This window comes from Entelurus aequoreus, linkage group LG06 (assembly GCF_033978785.1).
Source record: "Entelurus aequoreus isolate RoL-2023_Sb linkage group LG06, RoL_Eaeq_v1.1, whole genome shotgun sequence".
NCBI classification, from domain to species: domain Eukaryota; kingdom Metazoa; phylum Chordata; class Actinopteri; order Syngnathiformes; family Syngnathidae; genus Entelurus; species Entelurus aequoreus.
In genome coordinates, this window is record NC_084736.1 from 68,941,924 (window position 1) to 68,961,782 (window position 19,859).

The 19,859-nt window shown below is 36.3% G+C and overlaps 1 protein-coding gene across 3 annotated transcripts in view; it reads left to right on the plus strand.

Moving 5' to 3' along the window:
* The window catches only part of emid1 (EMI domain containing 1), a 208,621-nt gene that overhangs the window by 186,243 nt on the left and 2,519 nt on the right, over positions 1-19,859 (plus strand). Inside the window, exons 10-16 of one of the 3 annotated variants that reach the window (XM_062051352.1) lie at positions 3,584-3,661; positions 6,015-6,067; positions 6,145-6,207; positions 6,281-6,325; positions 10,945-10,989; positions 11,120-11,131; positions 15,818-15,902. In XM_062051352.1, the coding sequence (XP_061907336.1) occupies positions 3,584-3,661; positions 6,015-6,067; positions 6,145-6,207; positions 6,281-6,325; positions 10,945-10,989; positions 11,120-11,131; positions 15,818-15,902 (381 nt within the window). Of the gene's footprint in view, positions 1-3,583; positions 3,662-6,014; positions 6,068-6,144; positions 6,208-6,280; positions 6,326-10,944; positions 10,990-11,119; positions 11,132-15,817; positions 15,903-16,097; positions 16,189-19,859 lie in introns of all 3 variants that reach the window. The other 2 variants (XM_062051354.1, XM_062051353.1) reach the window with 2 other exon arrangements.

Here is a 19,859-nt window from a genome sequence, read left to right on the forward strand (position 1 = left end):
CTCGCTTTTTAAACCCACAATGGCTGAAGGACAGCAAAACATTGATTAGGTTGCAGATATATACTTGCAAGGCCATTTTCAAGAAGGACATTTCAGCTAGCTAACCTGTCCCAGCTAGTGAAATGGTTTGTCCGCCACTTCCAATCCACCACTAACTATGGGCCGGATTTACTGAGATCCAAATACCACAGCGTGTGCAAAAAATAAAATAGCATGTACTATGAGTGGGTGTGTTGCGTGTGAGCTACTAACAATGCACGTACAATTAAAAAGTGGTGCAAACCGCCTTATTTTTAAATGATGATTTTGCGTGCATACAGGGCTTTTACCACAGAGACACTAATTTTCTGCACATTCATGCAGCACACATCTATAATCTGTAACAGCTTTTCGGAATCGCAATCTAGAACACAGAAACATATACACACTGACACTTCATTCTGTGCGTGAGGCTGTTCAGTTTCAGTTCAGTTTCAGTTTATTTGGAACATACATACGATACAATGTAATGCATCACACAGTTCCAGTTGTTTCATTACAACACGTCCGAAATGAACCATAGCAGTTTCCTTGTTCTCTGTAACAGAACAGTGAACAAATAAATAATATACCATAGTAAGCATACAAATATTATATACATAAATAATCTTTTTTTTTAAATTAAAAAGGTAAAAAAAGGGTTAAAGATGTTCATCACCAGCTCATTTTTGCGTCTGGAATGACTCAAATGCAAAAAAAAAAGTGTAATATATTTACTAAATTGAAAAACACGCTCGACATAAAAAAAATACACCGGCACACAAAATTATAAAAATAAATTGATGAATAGACAATATGTCTAATATTTTTTTTCCTTCTGTCTATCCAAGATGTTGACACACGTATGACGGAGAATTCTCGTCTTTCCATCGTCTATGTCATGATCTGTTGCCCGGATCATGTTTGTTTAGTTTTTTGACTCCCTTAGTTCCTGTTTTGTGCACCCCTGGGTTTGTTTTAGTTGCCATGGATGCAAATTAGTTTCACCTGCCTCTGATTAGTGTTCGGGACGCTCACCTGTCCTGGGCACTAATCAGAGAGCTACTTATTCCTGTTTTTCGCCACACACTGTCTGGTTGTCTTATTTGCTTGTCTACTTACCGGTATTTAATTCCTTATGCTAAGCTTTCGCGCTAGCTTCCTTGGCTTTGCTTCCCGTGCGATCGTCACGCTAGTTTTATTTATTTTGTATCCTGTATGATTTATGCGAATAAAAAATCTTCTCACCTGCACCTTGCCGCCGGAGTTCCTGCTACATCTTGGGAGAACAACCCACGCATAACCATGCGACCACGGCGTTAGAGTCTATCTGTGCAGCGCGAGCGCTGATCCTGCACCCATGTGCGGAACTGTCAGTTCGCACATCCTCCTGACATATGCTAATAAATAATAATATGCTAATAAAACGGCAAATAGAGCTCGCAGAATTCTGATGAGTGTTGTTAAATCACGTTGCGTGTGCCCAATGATTATATTTGCATTTTCTCCTCCCAATATATTGGGTGTTTTAATGATCAGCATATATTTTGCATATTAATAAAGACAGAGACGCAAAGTGGATTGCATGCCTTATTATGCCTATTTAACAGACGCAATCCACTTAGTTCGTTTAGTAGATCAGCTTTGTGTGTGCTATTAAGTTTGCACGTGTTTTAGTACATGCAAACCTTTAGTAAATCAGGCCCTAGGAGGGGTACGACTGGCTTGTACGGCGTCAGATGGGTTCTACAAATTGTGAGTTCAAATATTTAATTTCTTTATTTTTTCACATTTATTATGTTTTTACAATTATTAAAATTTTGACAGTAGCATGTAGAGATACTGTATGTTTTAATGGCTGCTGCAGGTTTTTTCACTTTTAAATGCGCCAGAAAATTGCCCGTTTTATTGTTTATTGAATGGATCCCCATTAGCTGACGCCAAGGCGACTGCTAGTCTTCCTGGGGTCCATATAGGAGCATACAAAAAAAAAGTACAAAGAATACATGCATTACCAAACATTATACAAAGGAAAAATACAACATAAGATAAAAAAGCTAGTTAAACCCAGTATTAAAAAATCACGTCATGTGGGCAGCTGCAATAGGTGTATCTTCAAAGCTGTCTTGAATGACAATTTACTTTGTGAGAGATTAATGTGAGATGGCAACCGATTCCAGAATGATATACATCTATCTATACATGACTGTATGTTTGAAGATATTGGTCCTGGGAGCAGGAAGTGCCAAATAGACATTGCTGGCATTCCTAGTGTCATGAATATGTGTGTTAGTTGATTTTAAAAACTGTTTGTAAAAGTAATCTGGTGATTGATCTAACATGATAGTTCTAAAGAACATAAGGAGACTACAATGCATCTTTTGTTCGACAGACAACCAGGACAGGCGTGAATGCATAAATGAAATATTAGTGCGCAAAGAACATTTAAGTACCAGTCTAGCCGCTCTGTTCTGAACAAGTTGCAGTTTGTTCAGGTCAGACATAGTCGTAGCGGACCATATTATAGGACAGTAATGAAGATGACAGAAAACCAAGGACTGTATGACTTGACCCATTGTTGAGGATGTGAAGAAGGTGGAGCACTTCCTAACCATGGCTAAACCTCTTCCCATTTTCATTAAAATACCATCAATATGATCATTTTGTACACTACTCAGGTGATTCAATGCGTAGTAGTGCACATGTGTGTTTCTGTACAGTATTTGTCCAGCCATGGTCATGTGGTGATATAAATTATGGTATTTTGAGAGGTATTTATTAAAGGCGGACTAAGTAGGACATCAATGAAGGCCTAGGTGTGAAATGCACGGCCCGCCACTGATTTTTCTAGCAGCCTTAACTGCTGGAACATCCTCATGAAAAGCATATCATATACGGTATTTATTTATTATACATAGTGCATTCGCATAGTGGTGATATTATTATTTATTACTCATTTTACTTTTGTTACTATATGTAAAATCTGCACCGCAACCACATAAATTCCCCATTGTGGGATAAATAACGTCTATCCAATCCCATCCTAAATGATAAAATGCCTCTGTCATTGTTGCCCATCCAAAAAATGCTAATCCAACTTTCATTTATGCTATAAATACTGGCTTTGCTTAATGCCATATTAAAAAATTATTAAACTGGCTTCATCCATCAAACATTATTCACACATTTAAAAATTACTATTGAAAGAAATGAATTCATGGACACTGGATTTTTTAGTGACACAGTGACATCGTGTGGTTTAAATATGTATTACATTAGTATTGAATAATTTGTCAAGTGTATACACTCTTGGCAAAAAAGGGTCTCAGATTTTGTGTTTCACTAATTTTGCTGCTTCAGCATGATTCATTAGTATTTTTTCATGTTTCTATAAAGTCAACGATAATCAAAATTTAAAGACTTCTATAGGAAAATAGATTTTAAAAATCTAGCAAAAAAAATGTACAAACAGTGACCCTAAACACCTACCAAATCAACATCTCCTAAAATTATTTGAAATATATTTAATTAATGCCTTACTTCATTTTCTTTCTTTTTTTTTCAGATCGGGGAAAAGAGCTCCTCTTCACCAACACGTTCCATGACTCTCGACCAGGACCTCAGGGTCCCCCCGGGCCGATAGGTGGGTGCCTATACTGTATTTGCATAGTAGGAGTTTTAAAATACATGATCAAGCGACATACTTTCAGTATCTAGTACTTGCCAATGTTTTTTTTCATTCATTTCAAACCTTATGTATTTTGTTCCATATCACTCGATCAGTGATTCTCAAACGATGGTACCTGTACCACTAATGGTACGCGGGCTCCATCTCGTGGTACACCAAATAATCACTTGATTCAAGTATGGTGTTTCATTTTCCTATTTTCAAACAGTGTTATTTTTCAAATTGTGTATAATGTTACAGTGGCCAAAATATTAAATATATTTGTTCCATAAAACTTCTATGTTTTTAATGAATACTCTGCCTACTTTGCTACTGTATTTTAATGGTGGTATATGGTGGAAAAAAGTTTGACAACCACTGCATTAGATCATTTGAGTGTAAAGTCACCAGATATATTATTAGATACACCTGTTATGAATGCCGCTCGGTGTGGCTGTGTGAGAGTATGTTGGTACATTTCACTCCTAAACGCCTTAAAAAGTCCCAAGCTGACATCACAGGCTTTTAGCTCTTTGGCTAGCGCTCTCGACTCTAAATCTGTGGATCATAGTTCAATCCCCGGGTATTGTGAAGGGCACGGATCCTTAGTAAAGTTTAAGAAAGTCGGCAGATATTAACAGGAAATTAATAAGTACATTAATAAGAGTCTAGGGAGAGGATAATATAACAACAGTTGGTGTGTCAGCATTGTCACAGTCCGTACACAATAATTAAAAGGATGGCAGGGTAGTATCAGCATATGATCGATACAAGAGTGAGTGATTCTGTCTATTTCTATTGTTGTTTTTGTTCATGTATATAAACTCAGGTAATAATTCCCTGGACACAATAATAGATAGTAGTTTTTGCTTTTGTTTTGTTCAGTTACTGTGTACTTCTAACTTTACGTTGCTCAAACAATTGCATGTAATAAAAGAAAAACAAGGAATCGGTTTAAATATAGTCTTGATATTGTTACACTGTCAAAAGTAATCAGCATAAGTACATTTAAACATGTACAGTTAATACATGTGATCGGTATCGGCCGATTTCACCCATGGATGATCTGAATCGGCAGCATTAAAACGGAACTTCCCTGTCTCTAACACATAAACTACAATATATGTGTAAATGTTGTCTTTTTACGAGGTTTTCATAAATAAAGTCAAACTTGTGTGAAAGTTTACTCATGTGGAAAGAAAATATAGATAGATAGATAGATAGATAGATAGATAGATAGATAGATAGATAGATAGATAGATAGATAGATAGATAGATAGATAGATAGATAGATAGATAGATAGATAGATAGATAGATAGATAGATAGATAGATAGATAGATAGATAGATAAGTGTACAGAATTGAGATCGAATTTAAAAAGTAAATAATGGGGGTATAAATGGAAATAAAGTAGAAAATATTACAATAACAATAAAAATATAACAGTAAAAAAATAAGAATATAACAAGAGAAACTAGGCAGTAGTGACCATGTTATGAAAAAGTATTGCACTGTTATTGTTTTGATGCATGACCTTTATATTCAAGTTCAAAGGATTGATATGTACCTACCTTTTAAAAAAAATAGCTTGGTGAGAAATTAAAATTACATTTTTGACCCTGGAATTGAGAATCATTGGGAACAGGAATCTTCCGAATTCAAACAAGGGCAAACTCGAACAATAATACATAGCTTTGATTGACACTTTTAAAACATCCATCCATCCATTTTCTACCGCTTGTCCCTTTCGGGGTCGCGCGGGGTGCTGGAGCCTATCTCAGCTGCATTTGGGCGGAAGGCGGGGTACACCCTGGACAAGTCGCCACCTCATCGCATTGAACTATATTTTATTGTTATTGTAGTTTGCAGTGATGTACGACTACAACGCATCACCATCCATCCATCCATTTTCTACCGCTTATTCCCTTCGGGGTCGCGCGGGGTGCTGGAGCCTATCTCAGCTACAATCGGGCAGAAGGCGGGGTACACCCTGGACAAGTCGCCACCTCATCGCATTGAACTATATTTTATTGTTATTGTAGTTTGCAGTGATGTACGACTACAACGCATCACAAAAAAACAAAAAATAAACAACAAAATATTAGAACAAGTAAGATGAAGTGCTGTTCTACATAGCGTCAAAAGTACAACCACAGTAATAAACAAAAATGTATTAAACTCAAAGCATTGTTGTCTTTGTAAAGGCAGATGATCTCATTAGATTGCATAAGTGTACCTAATGAAGTGTCCAGTGAGAGACAGCATGAAAGCTCTCCAGTGTTAAACACAAGCAACACTAACATGAACATGTCTGCCTACTGTGTACAGGTCCCCCAGGCCCAAAAGGCCCGCTAGGACTTCCTGGCCCACCAGGACACAACGTGAGAATGCTCACATGTCAATTTAGAAACAAGTTGTTTGTGGACCAAGTTTGTCATTTGACATTGTTCTTTGACAGGGTAAAGCCGGTACCCCTGGAACATCAGGTCCTGTGGGACCAAAGGGAGAGCGTGGAGAGAGAGTGAGTACAAGTGAGCAGGTTTTGTATTTGATCATTCCTTAAGATTAAGCAAAAGCGTACTCTTTGAATTCAGGGGCCTTCAGGTTACCAAGGAGAAAGGGGCTTTAGAGGAGAGCCGGTAAGCTCATTCTCTTTTTCTAACATAATCAGCGTTCCCAGATGGGAAAGGACAGAATTTTCTTAAGCCTAAAGCACCCATAGCGTCCGGATGACCGAAATTTCACAAAGTAGCTCTCTTCATATATTCGTTGCTCCAAAAATGAATCTTGCAGTCATTTCTCATAATATCAATTAGTTTTTTGAGTAATGGGTAGATAACTAACTGTATTCCGTCGTCAGGCTCGATATGTCGCCCCCTCTTGGTGTGACGTCATTTACCGAACTGGAGCCCATTTCCCCGTATAAACGATGTGGATAAAATGATATAAAAATATTATTTTGATCACTTAATTGTATCTTTTTGTCGCCCTGGTCCACGATTATTTCAAAACTGATATATAGTTAACATTATGAGCAAACAATGTGGTTTCACATTCTCTTTCAGCATTTCCTTAAGCGTCTTGAGGAAAACATCAGTAGAAGAGGACACAAAATAAAATACTAAAGGCTTACCATTAGAGATGTCCGATAAAATCGGCCTGCCGATATTATAGGCCGATAAATGCTTTAAAATGTAATATCGGAAATGATCGGTATCGTTTTTTTTTATTATCGGTATCGGGGGTTTTTTTTTTTTTTTTTTTTTTTTAAATCAACATAAAAAAACACAAGATACACTTACAATTAGTGCACCAACCCAAAAAAACTCCCTACCCCATTTATACTCATTCACACAAAAGGGTTGTTTCTTTCTGTTATTAATATTCTGGTTCCTACATTATATATCAATATATATCAATACAGTCTGCAAGGGATACAGTCCGTAAGCACACATGATTGTGCGTGCTGCTGGTCCACTAATAGTACTAACCTTTAACAGTTAATTGTACTCATTTTCATTAATTACTAGTTTCTAGGTAACTGTTTTTATATCGTTTTACTTTCTTTTTTATTCAAAAAAATGTTTTTAATTTATTTATCTTATTTTATTTTATTAATTCTTTTAAAAATGACCTTATCTTCACCATACCTGGTTGTCCAAATTAGGCATAATAATGTGTTAATTCCACGACTGTATATATCGGTATCGCTTGATATCGGTATCGGTAATTAAAGAGTTGGACAATATCGGATATCGGCAAAAAGCCATTATCGGACATCCCTACTTACAATCTTTTTCTCTTATTTTTTCTCCTGATTTTTCAGGATCGTAATTGATTTTAGTATTATGTATTTTTTTCATCGTAACCCAAACCTTTCTTCAAAGTAAGAATCATAAAAATGATCCCGGTAAATTGAACTCCTCTTGCTTGGTCCGTGCCATTTTGCGCTAGTCAATTTGACAGGAGGACAGCAAGCTATGTTAATCTTTAATCTTTAATCTTATGTGATGCGAGAGGATAATTCCAGCATTAGTGGTTAGAGTGTCCGCCCTGAGATCGTAGGTTGTGAGTTCAAACCCCGGCCGAGTCATACCAAAGACTATAAAAATGGGACCCATTACCTCCCTGCTTGGCACTCAACATCAGGGGTTTGAATTTTTGGTTAAATCACCAAAATGATTCCCGAGCGCAGCCACCGCTGCTGCTCACTGCTCCCCTCACGTCCCAGGAGGTGGAACAAGGGGATGGGTCAAATGCAGAGGTTAATTTCACCACACCTAGTGTGTGTGTGACTATCAGTAGTACTTTAACTTTACTCGTTGTGACCCTGATCACACACATACCATGTTTATGCCGATCATGTATGGTATTGTTTATAAAGCAGTTTCACTTTTAACACTTGTGCAATTATAGGGCCCAAAACTGACTTTACATGCGTTCATTATGTGATATGATTGTTTAGTTTAAAGGTTAGCAGTCTGAAATATAACCAAAGAGTTATAATATAGAGTGTTCGTAATAACGGCGTTAGTAATTATTGCTAGTGAGAGCAACAAGCAGCACCACACTAAAATGAACGTGATGTAGGAAGAGGCAACATCGCACTGTGACACAGCAGACAACAACATACGCACACTTACACAATAGGAATAATGAACAACAAATCAATGATTGAAGTGACAAATTTACAATCCAAACAATACACCGTTTGTTGACAAGACGATATAACAGCCATCGAAGCACATTCCATCTCTTTATTAACCTGAGGTAACATAATCCGGTGAAAAAATGCATATGAGCTGGTATCAGAGCCGACAAACTGCCACTGCTAACTGCTAAAGCTGACAAACGCAGCTCCGTTGAAACCCTCGATGCGTCACTAGGCAACAGGCCCCGCCTTTTAAAAGCACACACACACAAACTGTGCTCTTATATTAAACTGCATATGCCAGATATTTTAAGGTGTTTTTTTTAAGTAGCGTATTATTACTTTCCCTAGTAATAAATTACATTCATTAAAGAGTAATTCAGTTAGTAATTCAATTACTTTTTTGGCAAAGTAACTATAATTAATTACTTTATAAAAGTAATTTTCAGAAAACTGCTAATATATATAAAAGACTTGTGTGAACTTATTAAACTTAACCAAGTCCTGCCTGCTTTCTCTCTCCTCCAATCTCAGTATGGACTGTAAGAATAATATATTTTGTCCGCTTGTCTACTGTATCAACATTTCTCTTGTCATGAATGATTGACCTGTTCAAGGCTGTAATTACCCAACCTCAAATATTCTACTCTGTAATTTATTTATTTTTAATATTGCATATTTTGCATTTCCCCATTATAAAGAAACTGTTATTTCTGAAAAAAAGGCCACAAAACATTTTTTTTTTATGTAAAAAAAAAACAATAGATAGAGTTGACGTTCAAAGATTTCAAGCAATGAAAGTAAAAGTAGTTATTTTATTGATGATTTATGACACTTTGATGAGCGGGTCCATTTTGCATCCTACAAGTAAGTTTTTTTGTTTTTTTTATTGAACAATGTACATCAGGGGTCCCCAAACGGGGCTGCATTGGGGTAAAACAATTTGGCTGGGGGCCGCACTATATATATATATATATATATATATATATATATATATATATATATATATATATATATATATATATATATATATATATATATATATATGTGTGTGTGTGTGTGTGTGTGTGTGTGTGTGTATATATATATATGTATGTATGTATGTATGTGTGTGTGTATGTATATATATATATATATATATATATATATATATATATATATATATATATATATGTGTGTGTGTGTGTGTGTGTGTGTGTGTGTATATATATATGTATATATATATATATATATATATATATATATGTGTATATATATATATATATATATATATATATATATATATATATATATATATATATATATATATATATATATATATATATATATATATATATATATATATATATTTATTTATTATATGTAAATGTGTGTGTGTGTGTATATATGTGTGTGTATATATGTACACTACCGTTCAAAAGTTTGGGGTCACATTGAAATGTCCTTATTTTTGTAGGAAAAGCACTGTACTTTTCAATGAAGATAACTTTAAACTAGTCTTAACTTTAAAGAAATACACTCTATACATTGCTAATGTGGTAAATGACTATTCTAGCTGCAAATGTCTGGTTTTTGGTGCAATATCTACATAGCCCATTTCCAGCAACTATCACTCTAGTGTTCTAATGGTACAATGTGTTTGCTCATTGGCTCAGAAGGCTAATTGATGATTAGAAAACCCTTGTGCAATCATGTTCACACATCTGAAAACAGTTTAGCTCATTACAGAAGCTACAAAACTGACCTTCCTTTGAGCAGATTTGAGTTTCTGGAGCATCACATTTGTGGGGTCAATTAAACGCTCAAAATGGCCAGAAAAAGAGAACTTTCATCTGAAACTCGACAGTCTATTTTTGTTCTTAGAAATGAAGGCTATTCCACAAAATTGGACGCTGGGGGGGCCGTAGTTTGGGGACCCCTTAATTGTACATACAAACATATATTCATAAAAACCAAGGCACTTTCAACAAATCTCAACAATTTCAAACATTTATCAGGTGGAACAAATACTGTCTTTTGCAAAACATGTAAAGGAAAGAAAATTAAAGCAAATGCAAATATAATATAGAAATAATAACAATAAATAATAAGGTTTAAGGTTTAATTGGTCATTTTAAATTATTATGCCATTTAGAATATGTAGATTTTATTTTCATAAATCGACATTTATGTAGAAAACATTTTTGCTTGGAGCATAATAATGTTAACAAACATGTTCCTACAAGTAAGTGTGTACTGTCAATCTGAAGGGAAGTTAAAAACAACAACAACAAAAACACTGCCACTGCCAGGCTGTAAAGGGGCACATACGCCTGTGTGGCAGGCAGTGTGCAAGATGGATTTGCTAATAACCATGTACTGAAAGGTTCAAATCATCCTACATAATTAGATTTTTGGAATCATTGATCGCACAGAAGGTAAAATTATCGTACTGTCTGGGCCTAATGAATCATATTTTTTGGAATTGCCCAAAAATTCCCTCTCCCTATACAAGGTCCTTTATTATCGTATGTCTGGCAACGCTGACCATAATACCACAATTACATTCCTGCCTGTGCGTCACATGCAGTTGTACTATCACCCAACAGTTGTACTATCTCCCAACAGGGTGCACCAGGTCCCAAAGGAGAGCCTGGAGAAAAAGGCTTACCGGTGAGGAAATAGTCAAATTGGTGGTAGTGGTGAGACCCAAAAAAATGAATTATTTTAAGATTCCTTTGATTGTGTTTTCCTCTGTTTGTCTAATCCTTCCCTTTCTTTGACCTCTTTTTCATTTTACAAGAGCAATCTAAATGTAAGATATTATCATTTTTGTTATCATCAGTTCTGTGTTTTCTTGTCCTCTCATGTCTTCTCACCTACCATGTGTGTTTTTTTTGTACAGCTGGTCAACCGTAATGAGTTTGTGTGTGAAAGCCTTCAGTCTCAATGTGTTGTTGTGTTGTCGGTCCTCGGGGTGTGCTCTGGACTGCTGTCCTCTTGACCCTGACTCCCTCTGCAAGCTATGGCTACCTTTCACGGTCACTTTGGCATATCTGTCAAGATAGCATCAGGACGGTCAGTCCTGTGTAACAACACGACACTGCAACAAAGGCCCAATCATTGACATGGCTAAATTGATCTTCCTTCTCCTAAGATGAAAACAGGACAATGAAAGAAAATGCATATATGCCAAATCACTCCATGTACGTGTTGGTGGTGGGTTTAGACGTGTTGTACTCTGACGTGAGTGGAGTGGATACAGCTACCTTCTTTTATCCCATCTTGCAACAATGCATGACATCATTTTACATTAATACATAACAAGGCTGCTACATTGGAATAAGGCAATTTAGCCTAATATTCATGCAGTGTTTTTAAATATTCTCACACTCTATTGGCTAACACAATTAAACTGCATACATAAATACATTGCTTGCTTTTTTTGTGTTACTAACCAGCAGCCTTTCATTTTTGCATGTTTTTTTGTGGTGGTGAATTGTGGTTGTTTATGTTTTAAAGCAACAACAAACTTTTAACCCCCCAACATCTAAGTATACACTCATTGGACACTTTTTAGGTTTTTATAAGAGTTAATACAAGAGAACAGAGAGGTAATAATTTAACAATATTTATTATTGTGTAGTTATTTTTTTCGATTATTTTAGTTGCCCCATTCATCCATTTTTTATATCGCTTGACCTCATTACTATCACGGGTGAGCTGAAGCCTATCCCAGCTGACACCATCACAAAATACTAATTTTGAATGAATATGTCTGACATTTTCTCATTTGATGACCCGATAAAATACACCCATTCAACAAATAAAAACACTTTGACAGGAGTAATAATTATTTGCAACTAACTGAACAACAGCTGTCACTGCTCTAAAACCATATTAAAAAACATTTTGTATTAATTTAAAAGTTAACCTGTGTGATTAATCATAAAAAATATTGCATTACTCATGTATTAACGCAGATTGGCTAGATTGCACACAAAAAAAGATTTAGCGCCGTCATCTGAAACTGTCAGTGAGCTTGGGGCCCAACTTTTTCAATACAGAAGGGCCCCGGGCCCACTCAAATATTAATGGAGAATTAGTAATCTTACTCTTGATTTTAATCATATTTAATAATTATATCTATCCTACTTCCAGTTAAACATGTAAACAACATTTTCGAATGATATAAAACCATGTGTTAATCACAAAGATTATTATTTATTTACCACATAAACCTTAGGCTCAAGTCAGTCTGATTATAAGTACTAACCAAATATACTGCAACAGAAGGGACTCATAAGTAACTGATGAAAAATAATTTCACATACAATTATGTTGTGCTAAAATAAATGACTAATAATAATAATACATGTTTCTTAAATAAACTGTCAAGAAAACGTAAGTGCAAATACAGTTTCCCCACTTTAGTCATAATTTTTGCGCTTAAGAAACTTCTCTGTTTGTTTCTTCGGTTTGTTTGAGATTGTCATTATTGCCACAAGTGGTGGAAAAGTGTATTACAAGTGAGTTCCGCTGGCCCATACGGACCCCAGCTGAGAAACAGATATTTTTTGGCGACCCAACAATGGTCAAGAAACACTGGCCTAAACAACTGTAAATGCAAACAAACATAAGTGCACTCTAAGTTATGTTTACGGATGTGTTTAGTGCATTGGTGTACATCAGTACCATGTTATTTGCAATTGTATTGCAGAATTGTTTAAAATCTGCACTTCATAATATACCCTTAACAAGTTTTGATTCAACTCAAAATGCTGGGGTCCGTTTTATAGTTAAATTGAATTATGCAATCAAGTAATCGACCAAAACATTTGAAATTTGATTATCATATTTTATTTTATAATTATTGTTCCTTTTATTTATTCATTTAATTCTTATTTATATTTGTTTCTAAATTAAAGGGGAACTGCACTTTTTTTGGAATTTTGCCTATGAGAGACAAAAACACGCGTCTTTTTTTGGAGATTTTAAAGATTATAAAAATGCTTAGAAGATGCGGCTATCAGGAGTCACCGTTGTAGCCTTCAAAGTCCTTTAAAACAACTTTAAAACCCTCCATCAACGTTTTATATACACACTGCAAGTCTATATATAATGTAGTAACAGACACGTTCATAACAATATGTAATATGTACAATATTTACCATATTTTGGTCATTTTAATCATTGTTGTAACTAATTCTTCGTTGCATTTATTTCCGTTTCCATAGCAGCGCACGTCTGACTTCTGGCAACAACCCCTTCCAGATACAAACACGCGCGTGTGTTCTAATCATGCCAAATTTGATTTTTCACGGCTGCATACATTTTATATTATTATATTTATTTTATCGAAATAATTAATTAAATAACATGAGTTTTTTTCTACAAAAGAGTGCAGACAAATTCAATTTAATAGGCCGTATAAATAATTTATCTTTCACCCAGGGGTCCCCAACTACGGCCCGCGGGCCGGATCTGGCCTGCCTGCATCCAAAATCCGGCGCGCGGGAAGTCCCAAGAAAAAAAAATATATATATATATTTTTTAATTATTTTTGTAAATCTGTCTTTTCTAATCCAATTTTTACCACTTGTTACTCTCGGTGTCTCCTAGCCGCTTAGGCAAATCATATTGTCTAAAAATGCATTTTACCTTCGACAACGTGACATCATCGCGCTCTGAATATATATATATATATGAATATGTGTATATATAAATATTTATATATATATATATATATATATATATATATATATATATATATATATATATATATATATATATATATATATATATATATATATATATATATATATGTCTTAATTAATATATATATATGTCTTAATTAGATTATCCAAAAAAATAGTGCTCGATACCGTGGTAGAGCGTAATATGTATGTGTGGGGGAAAAAATCACAAGACTATTTCATCTCTACAGGCCTGTTTCATGAGGGGTTTTCCTCAATCCTCAGGAGATTTTAATGGAAGCATTCACATACCATGGTTTATATAGGGCACAGAGCGGGTGGGTACAGGCAGGTGTGGGGGCGTGGTCATTGGCTCATCCAGCACACCTTACAACAGTGGTAATAAAAGATGCAACCTATGCTTAAAAGAGAAACATACAGTCCAGACTTGTCATCCCTCAACAAGCGCAGCGAAATTGTATCAGCATGCCGTCACAGAAAGAAACACCTCCTAGGTAACACATGAGCCAATCACCACGCCCCCACGCCTGCCTGTACCCACCCGCTCTGTGCCCTATACAAACCATGGTATGTGAATGCTTCCATTAAAATCTCCTGAGGATTGAGGAAAACCCCTCATGAAACAGGCCTGTAGAGATGAAATAGTCTTGTGATTATATATATATATATATATATATATATATATATATATATATATATATATATATATATATATATATATATATATATATATATATATATATATATATATATATATATATATATATATATATATATATATATATATGAATATGTGTATATATAAATATTTATATATATATACAGCCCGGCCCCCGGCCAAATTTTTTTAGCCCAATGCGGCCCCCGAGTCAAAAAGTTTGGGGACCTCTGATATAACCTGACATTATTAATTTAAATATGACTATATAAATATGCCAAGTTTTCTTTTACTTAAGAGTGTAAAGTAGAGCTGAGTTGATACACATACAATTATTATCAGTGGTTATTACGAATCATAATGATACACTATTATTATCATGAGTACATTATTGTTAGTGCATTTCCTGGAAGCTAAGTCTCCCCTTGTTTTTTAAAAAAACTAGTGACACCTGTTTCTAACTTTTGTCAAGGGTCTTTGAACACACCACAGTTCTGGGCAGTGAGGTGCAAAAGTGGAACTTGTACATAGCTTTCTCCTATGCTGCCACAGATGTTTATTTTATTTTTGTCTTAGGCGTTCATTTAATTTAAGAAAGCTTATTATTGAACTTCTACGGCTACATTAATTGTATATTAACGATTAGAACATTTTTTAAATAACTTACATATTATTTTCAAACATCAACATCCCCAGTTCGATGCCCCTGCTTAATATTTGACCTAAAAAGGTGTCCTTTGAGCATATACAGCCCTCTCTCTGTCAGGTGGTGATTTTATGTCCACAATTGTATCAAATTGTGCTGAAAATCGTATCCTGGCAAGAACCCAGAATGAATAGGGCATGATTAAACCTAGATCCTGGAAAGGTGTCATGTGATGTGCATGCTGCTGTTGTCCAGCCATGGCATGGCACAGACTGGCGTCATTCTGTGTAGCAGCATGGCCCGAGAATGAGGGAGATAGAGAAAAAACATAGGAAGCAGACCAATGTGTGCTGGGCAGATGTGTGGACTGTTTTAACCTTCTAACTGCTGAATTGTGTGGAGAGAGAAAATGACCAGCATCTTGGCGAGCAGTTCTTCAACTTTCGCTCCTCACTTTGACGGCTGTATCTATCTTCACAGGGGGACGGGATACATCAGATCAGAGAGGCGCTGAAGATCTTAGCTGAGAGGGTTTTAATCCTCGAGACTATGATCGGTATTCATGGTGAGTAGGAGGCCTGAGGCAGGTTCAGTTTAAGGCAGGGGTCAAGGTAATGGGGCTCAAACTCCCGCTGCCTCGCCACCTACCGGGTCAGGGAGTGGGATCAGTCACGAGCAGCCCCCCAGGACTCTCAGGCTGGTGTTTCCACACACCCGCCCCTCACTCAGTGCCCCCCCCCCTGTCACTGCTCTCTGATAGGACTTTAGCTTGCAGATGTTCCGCGACTTGCAGGCGGATCTCGAGCTTCTGGCTCGTAGGGTGACGCTGCTGGAGGCTATCATCTGGCCAGGTAACGCTGAGACATCCTCACCCACAGCCCCCGCTGGCCCTCAGATACACACCATTAATAACACTTTGAAAAAGCCAATCGAGAAACGAGCTGCTGAATGTTGATGTAGTGACTGTTATGTAGATATTTTGTAGGAATGTATACCTTTCCAATCAAGAAAATATATTACTTTTTAACTTACGGGGGGGGGGGGGAGTGTTGTGTCTGGACAGTGGTGCTACAACAATTGAGTCAGGTACTTTAAAGGGGAATTTTTCCTGTCATTCACAATCCCTATGTGAGACAAGAATGCATATGTCTTTAGTCTTTTTTTGGGTATTCTACACACTAAAAAATGTTGGGTTAAAAAATAACCCAATTTTAACCCAACTGCTGGTACAGAAAAAGACGAACCCCTTATTTGAGTTATTTTAACTCAACATTTTGGGTTAATTTTTTCGACCCAACTTTTGGGTTGAATTATTTAACCAAAAAGTTGAGTTATGATAACTTAATGTTGGGTTATTCACAACCAAACTATTGGGTCATAACCCAACTATTGGGTTAAATGTATTTAACACAAAAGCTGAGTTATGCTCACTACAATGTTGGGTTATTCCAAACCCTGTAACGACGGGGTGACATTTTACTGCGCCGATCGTTCTCCCGAGATGCAGCAGGAACTCCGGAGGCGAGGTGCAGGTGAGACATTGATTTATTATCCATGAAATCGTGCAAAAATACAAAAAGACAGAAAAGCGTGCTGATAGCGTGGGCTAGTGATGGGTCCGGCAACACCGATGCATCGGCGCATGCGTCGAGCTCATAGAGCAAAACCCTGTGTCGGTGCGCGTACCGGTTTTAGAAAGTCACGTGACCGATCATGAGCTGTTTCGGTCACGTGACCGATACGCAACTGCGTCGCACTGACGCCTCCTCTGTGCCCTGTGAACGGGTCTTTTCTACAGCCGGAGAAATAATAACTAAGAAGAGAAATCGTCTAAAATGTAATATGTTGGAAAAACTGGTTGTTTTTTTTATACAAATGTGTAAAAAAAAAAAAAAAAAATTCCCAGTCCACAAGCATCCTCATTCACAACACGTTCTCTTAGATTTCCATGTTATGATACATGTTCACATTATTTATTGACTATCTAAAAAACATAAAAATATATTTTTATTTAAATGAAGATATGAAATAATCCTAAATGAAATACAATGACTTGGTTTATATTATTGTATATACTAGGTCATAAAATCAGTGTCAGTTGAGTCGGTCCATAGGTTGCCTGTAGGGATTTTTAATGTCCAGCAGATGTCAGTATTTAGTGACACAGTATCAATAGTTTTGCAATGTGTCGAAACGCTTCATCAACACATCACTAGCGTGGGCGCTATGGCGAAGCTTAGCACAGGAACACGAATCAAAGATTATAGAAATGCTTAACGTAACGGGTTGCACGGAAGCAAAATAGAAGACATCGTCAATGTTGCGTAGTGCAAACAAGGAAGCAGACCGATTGTGGCGAAAAACAGGAATAAGTAGCTCTCTGATTAGTGCCCAGGAGCAGGTGAGCGTCCCGAAAGCTAATCAGAGGCAGGTGAAACTAATCTGCAGTCACGGCAACTAAAACACGAACCCAGGGGTGCTGAAAACAGAACCGAGGTAGTCAAACTAACAGAACAAAACATGATCCGGGCAACGGATCATAACAAACCCAACTATTGGGTTGCCCGATTTAGCTCACCTTGACCCAATAGTTGGTTAAATATAAATTTTACTGATGGTTTGTCCTACTCCTTCACAACTACTAATCAAAATTATTTTTATTCCATTAAAATATACTCAAAAGCAAGATATTAGTGACGTTGTTTTTTACAAGAATTGCCGTGTATGATCATAGTAGTACTGTACAGCATGCTCAAATATTTTCATGTACATAAGATGTGTGATTGTAAATAATGTTAATGAGACTAATCCTTAATAAAATTCCATTCAAGAAAAAAAGTACATTTTTAATTTAAAAAAAATCCTTTTACCCAAAAATGTGTTACTCATTGAAAAACAACCTGAAAATGGTTCATAGTTTTGAAAACCCAGAAATGTAGTTAAAATAATACCCTTATAACCCAAAAAATGGATTTCTCGTCATAAAAATAACTCCAAAATTTAACCCAACACTCGCAACTCATAAATTGAGATATCAAAATAACCCAGCATTTTTTTGTTTGTAACTAGTGAAAAACCGCTAGCAAGAGGTGTCTAACAATGTAGGTAATGGAGATTTGATCTATTCCGCCTATAAAGCCGGTACGGTATGTACAGTACAGGCCAAAAGTTTGGACACACCTTCTCATTCAATGGGTTTTCTTTATTTTCATGACTATTTACATTGTAGATTGTCACTGAAGGCATCACATTCACAACTATGAATGAACACATGTGGAGTTATGTACTTAACAAAAAAAGGTGAAATAACTGAAAACATGTTTTATATTCTAGTTTCTTCAAAATAGCCACCCTTTGCTCTGACTACTGCTTTGCACACTTTTGGCATTCTCTCGATAAACTTCAAGAGGTAGTCACCTGAAAGGGTTTTCACTTCACAGGTGTCATAGTTTTGATGGCTTCAGTGACAATCTACAAGGTAAATAGTCATGAAAATAAAGACAACGCATTGAAATGAGAAGATGTCCAAACTTTTGACCTGTACTGCATCTTGTCTGTAAATGTGTGTTTGTTTTGATGGTGCCTGGTGACAACAGATGAAATTTAGCTATTGTAGCTAATTCTGGCATATTTACTGTGATGCTTTGCTCATATGTTGATCAATATGCATTGTCCTAATCAAACAGTTATTCCATTTAATTCAATAAAGCCCTCTAAAAATATCCAAAACCTCCATCATCTTTGTACAGTATAGACATGGCATACAGTAAATATAGGTGTATTGTAGTAACAGTCAAATTCATAATAATAATAATTTACGTACTTTGCTAATTTCAAGCATTATTTTTGGGCAACAGCAACTACTACTAATCATGGCAGACTTCATGAGCGACAACAACGACCACTTTGGAACAAATGATGATCCAGTGCCTTATCTTTTTTAGCCTGAATATATAGAGGATGAGCTCCAGGTTTTACAAGCTAGATGATAAGCAGATTTAGCTCATTTGAAACACTAAGCATCATGTCGCAGTCTTGCTGAGTGTTAAACAAGAAATACAAACTACAAACACAATAAAACAATCAGTTATTGTACAATGTCCACTCTCATTGGGATGCCGACTGATGGGATGGTTGTATCTTTCAGCACAGGACTTGTCTTCCCCATTTATATGATGAATTCATCAAACTCCTCACCCCTCAGGTAGAAAATGCTGGGGGAAAACGAGGGTCTTGTCCTGTCTTCCTCGCCACGTCTTGAGTTTGAAGTTGAATTTTACAGTTGACCAACTTCTCGGTTTATGGCAACAACCTTCTACTATACAAGTGTGAGGAAGGATTTATAACCTAGCACAAACTTTTACCAACTCAAAGGCGATGCAGCAGCTTCGCATGTCATAGCTGCAGTAGCTACGTTACCTCCGTGGTCAAGGCGCCTTGTTACTAAAATAGTTCCTCGGCGTGCAAATAGAGTACTGTTGGCGTTTTTTAGAGGGCTTTATAGGCGGAGTAGATGACTCCC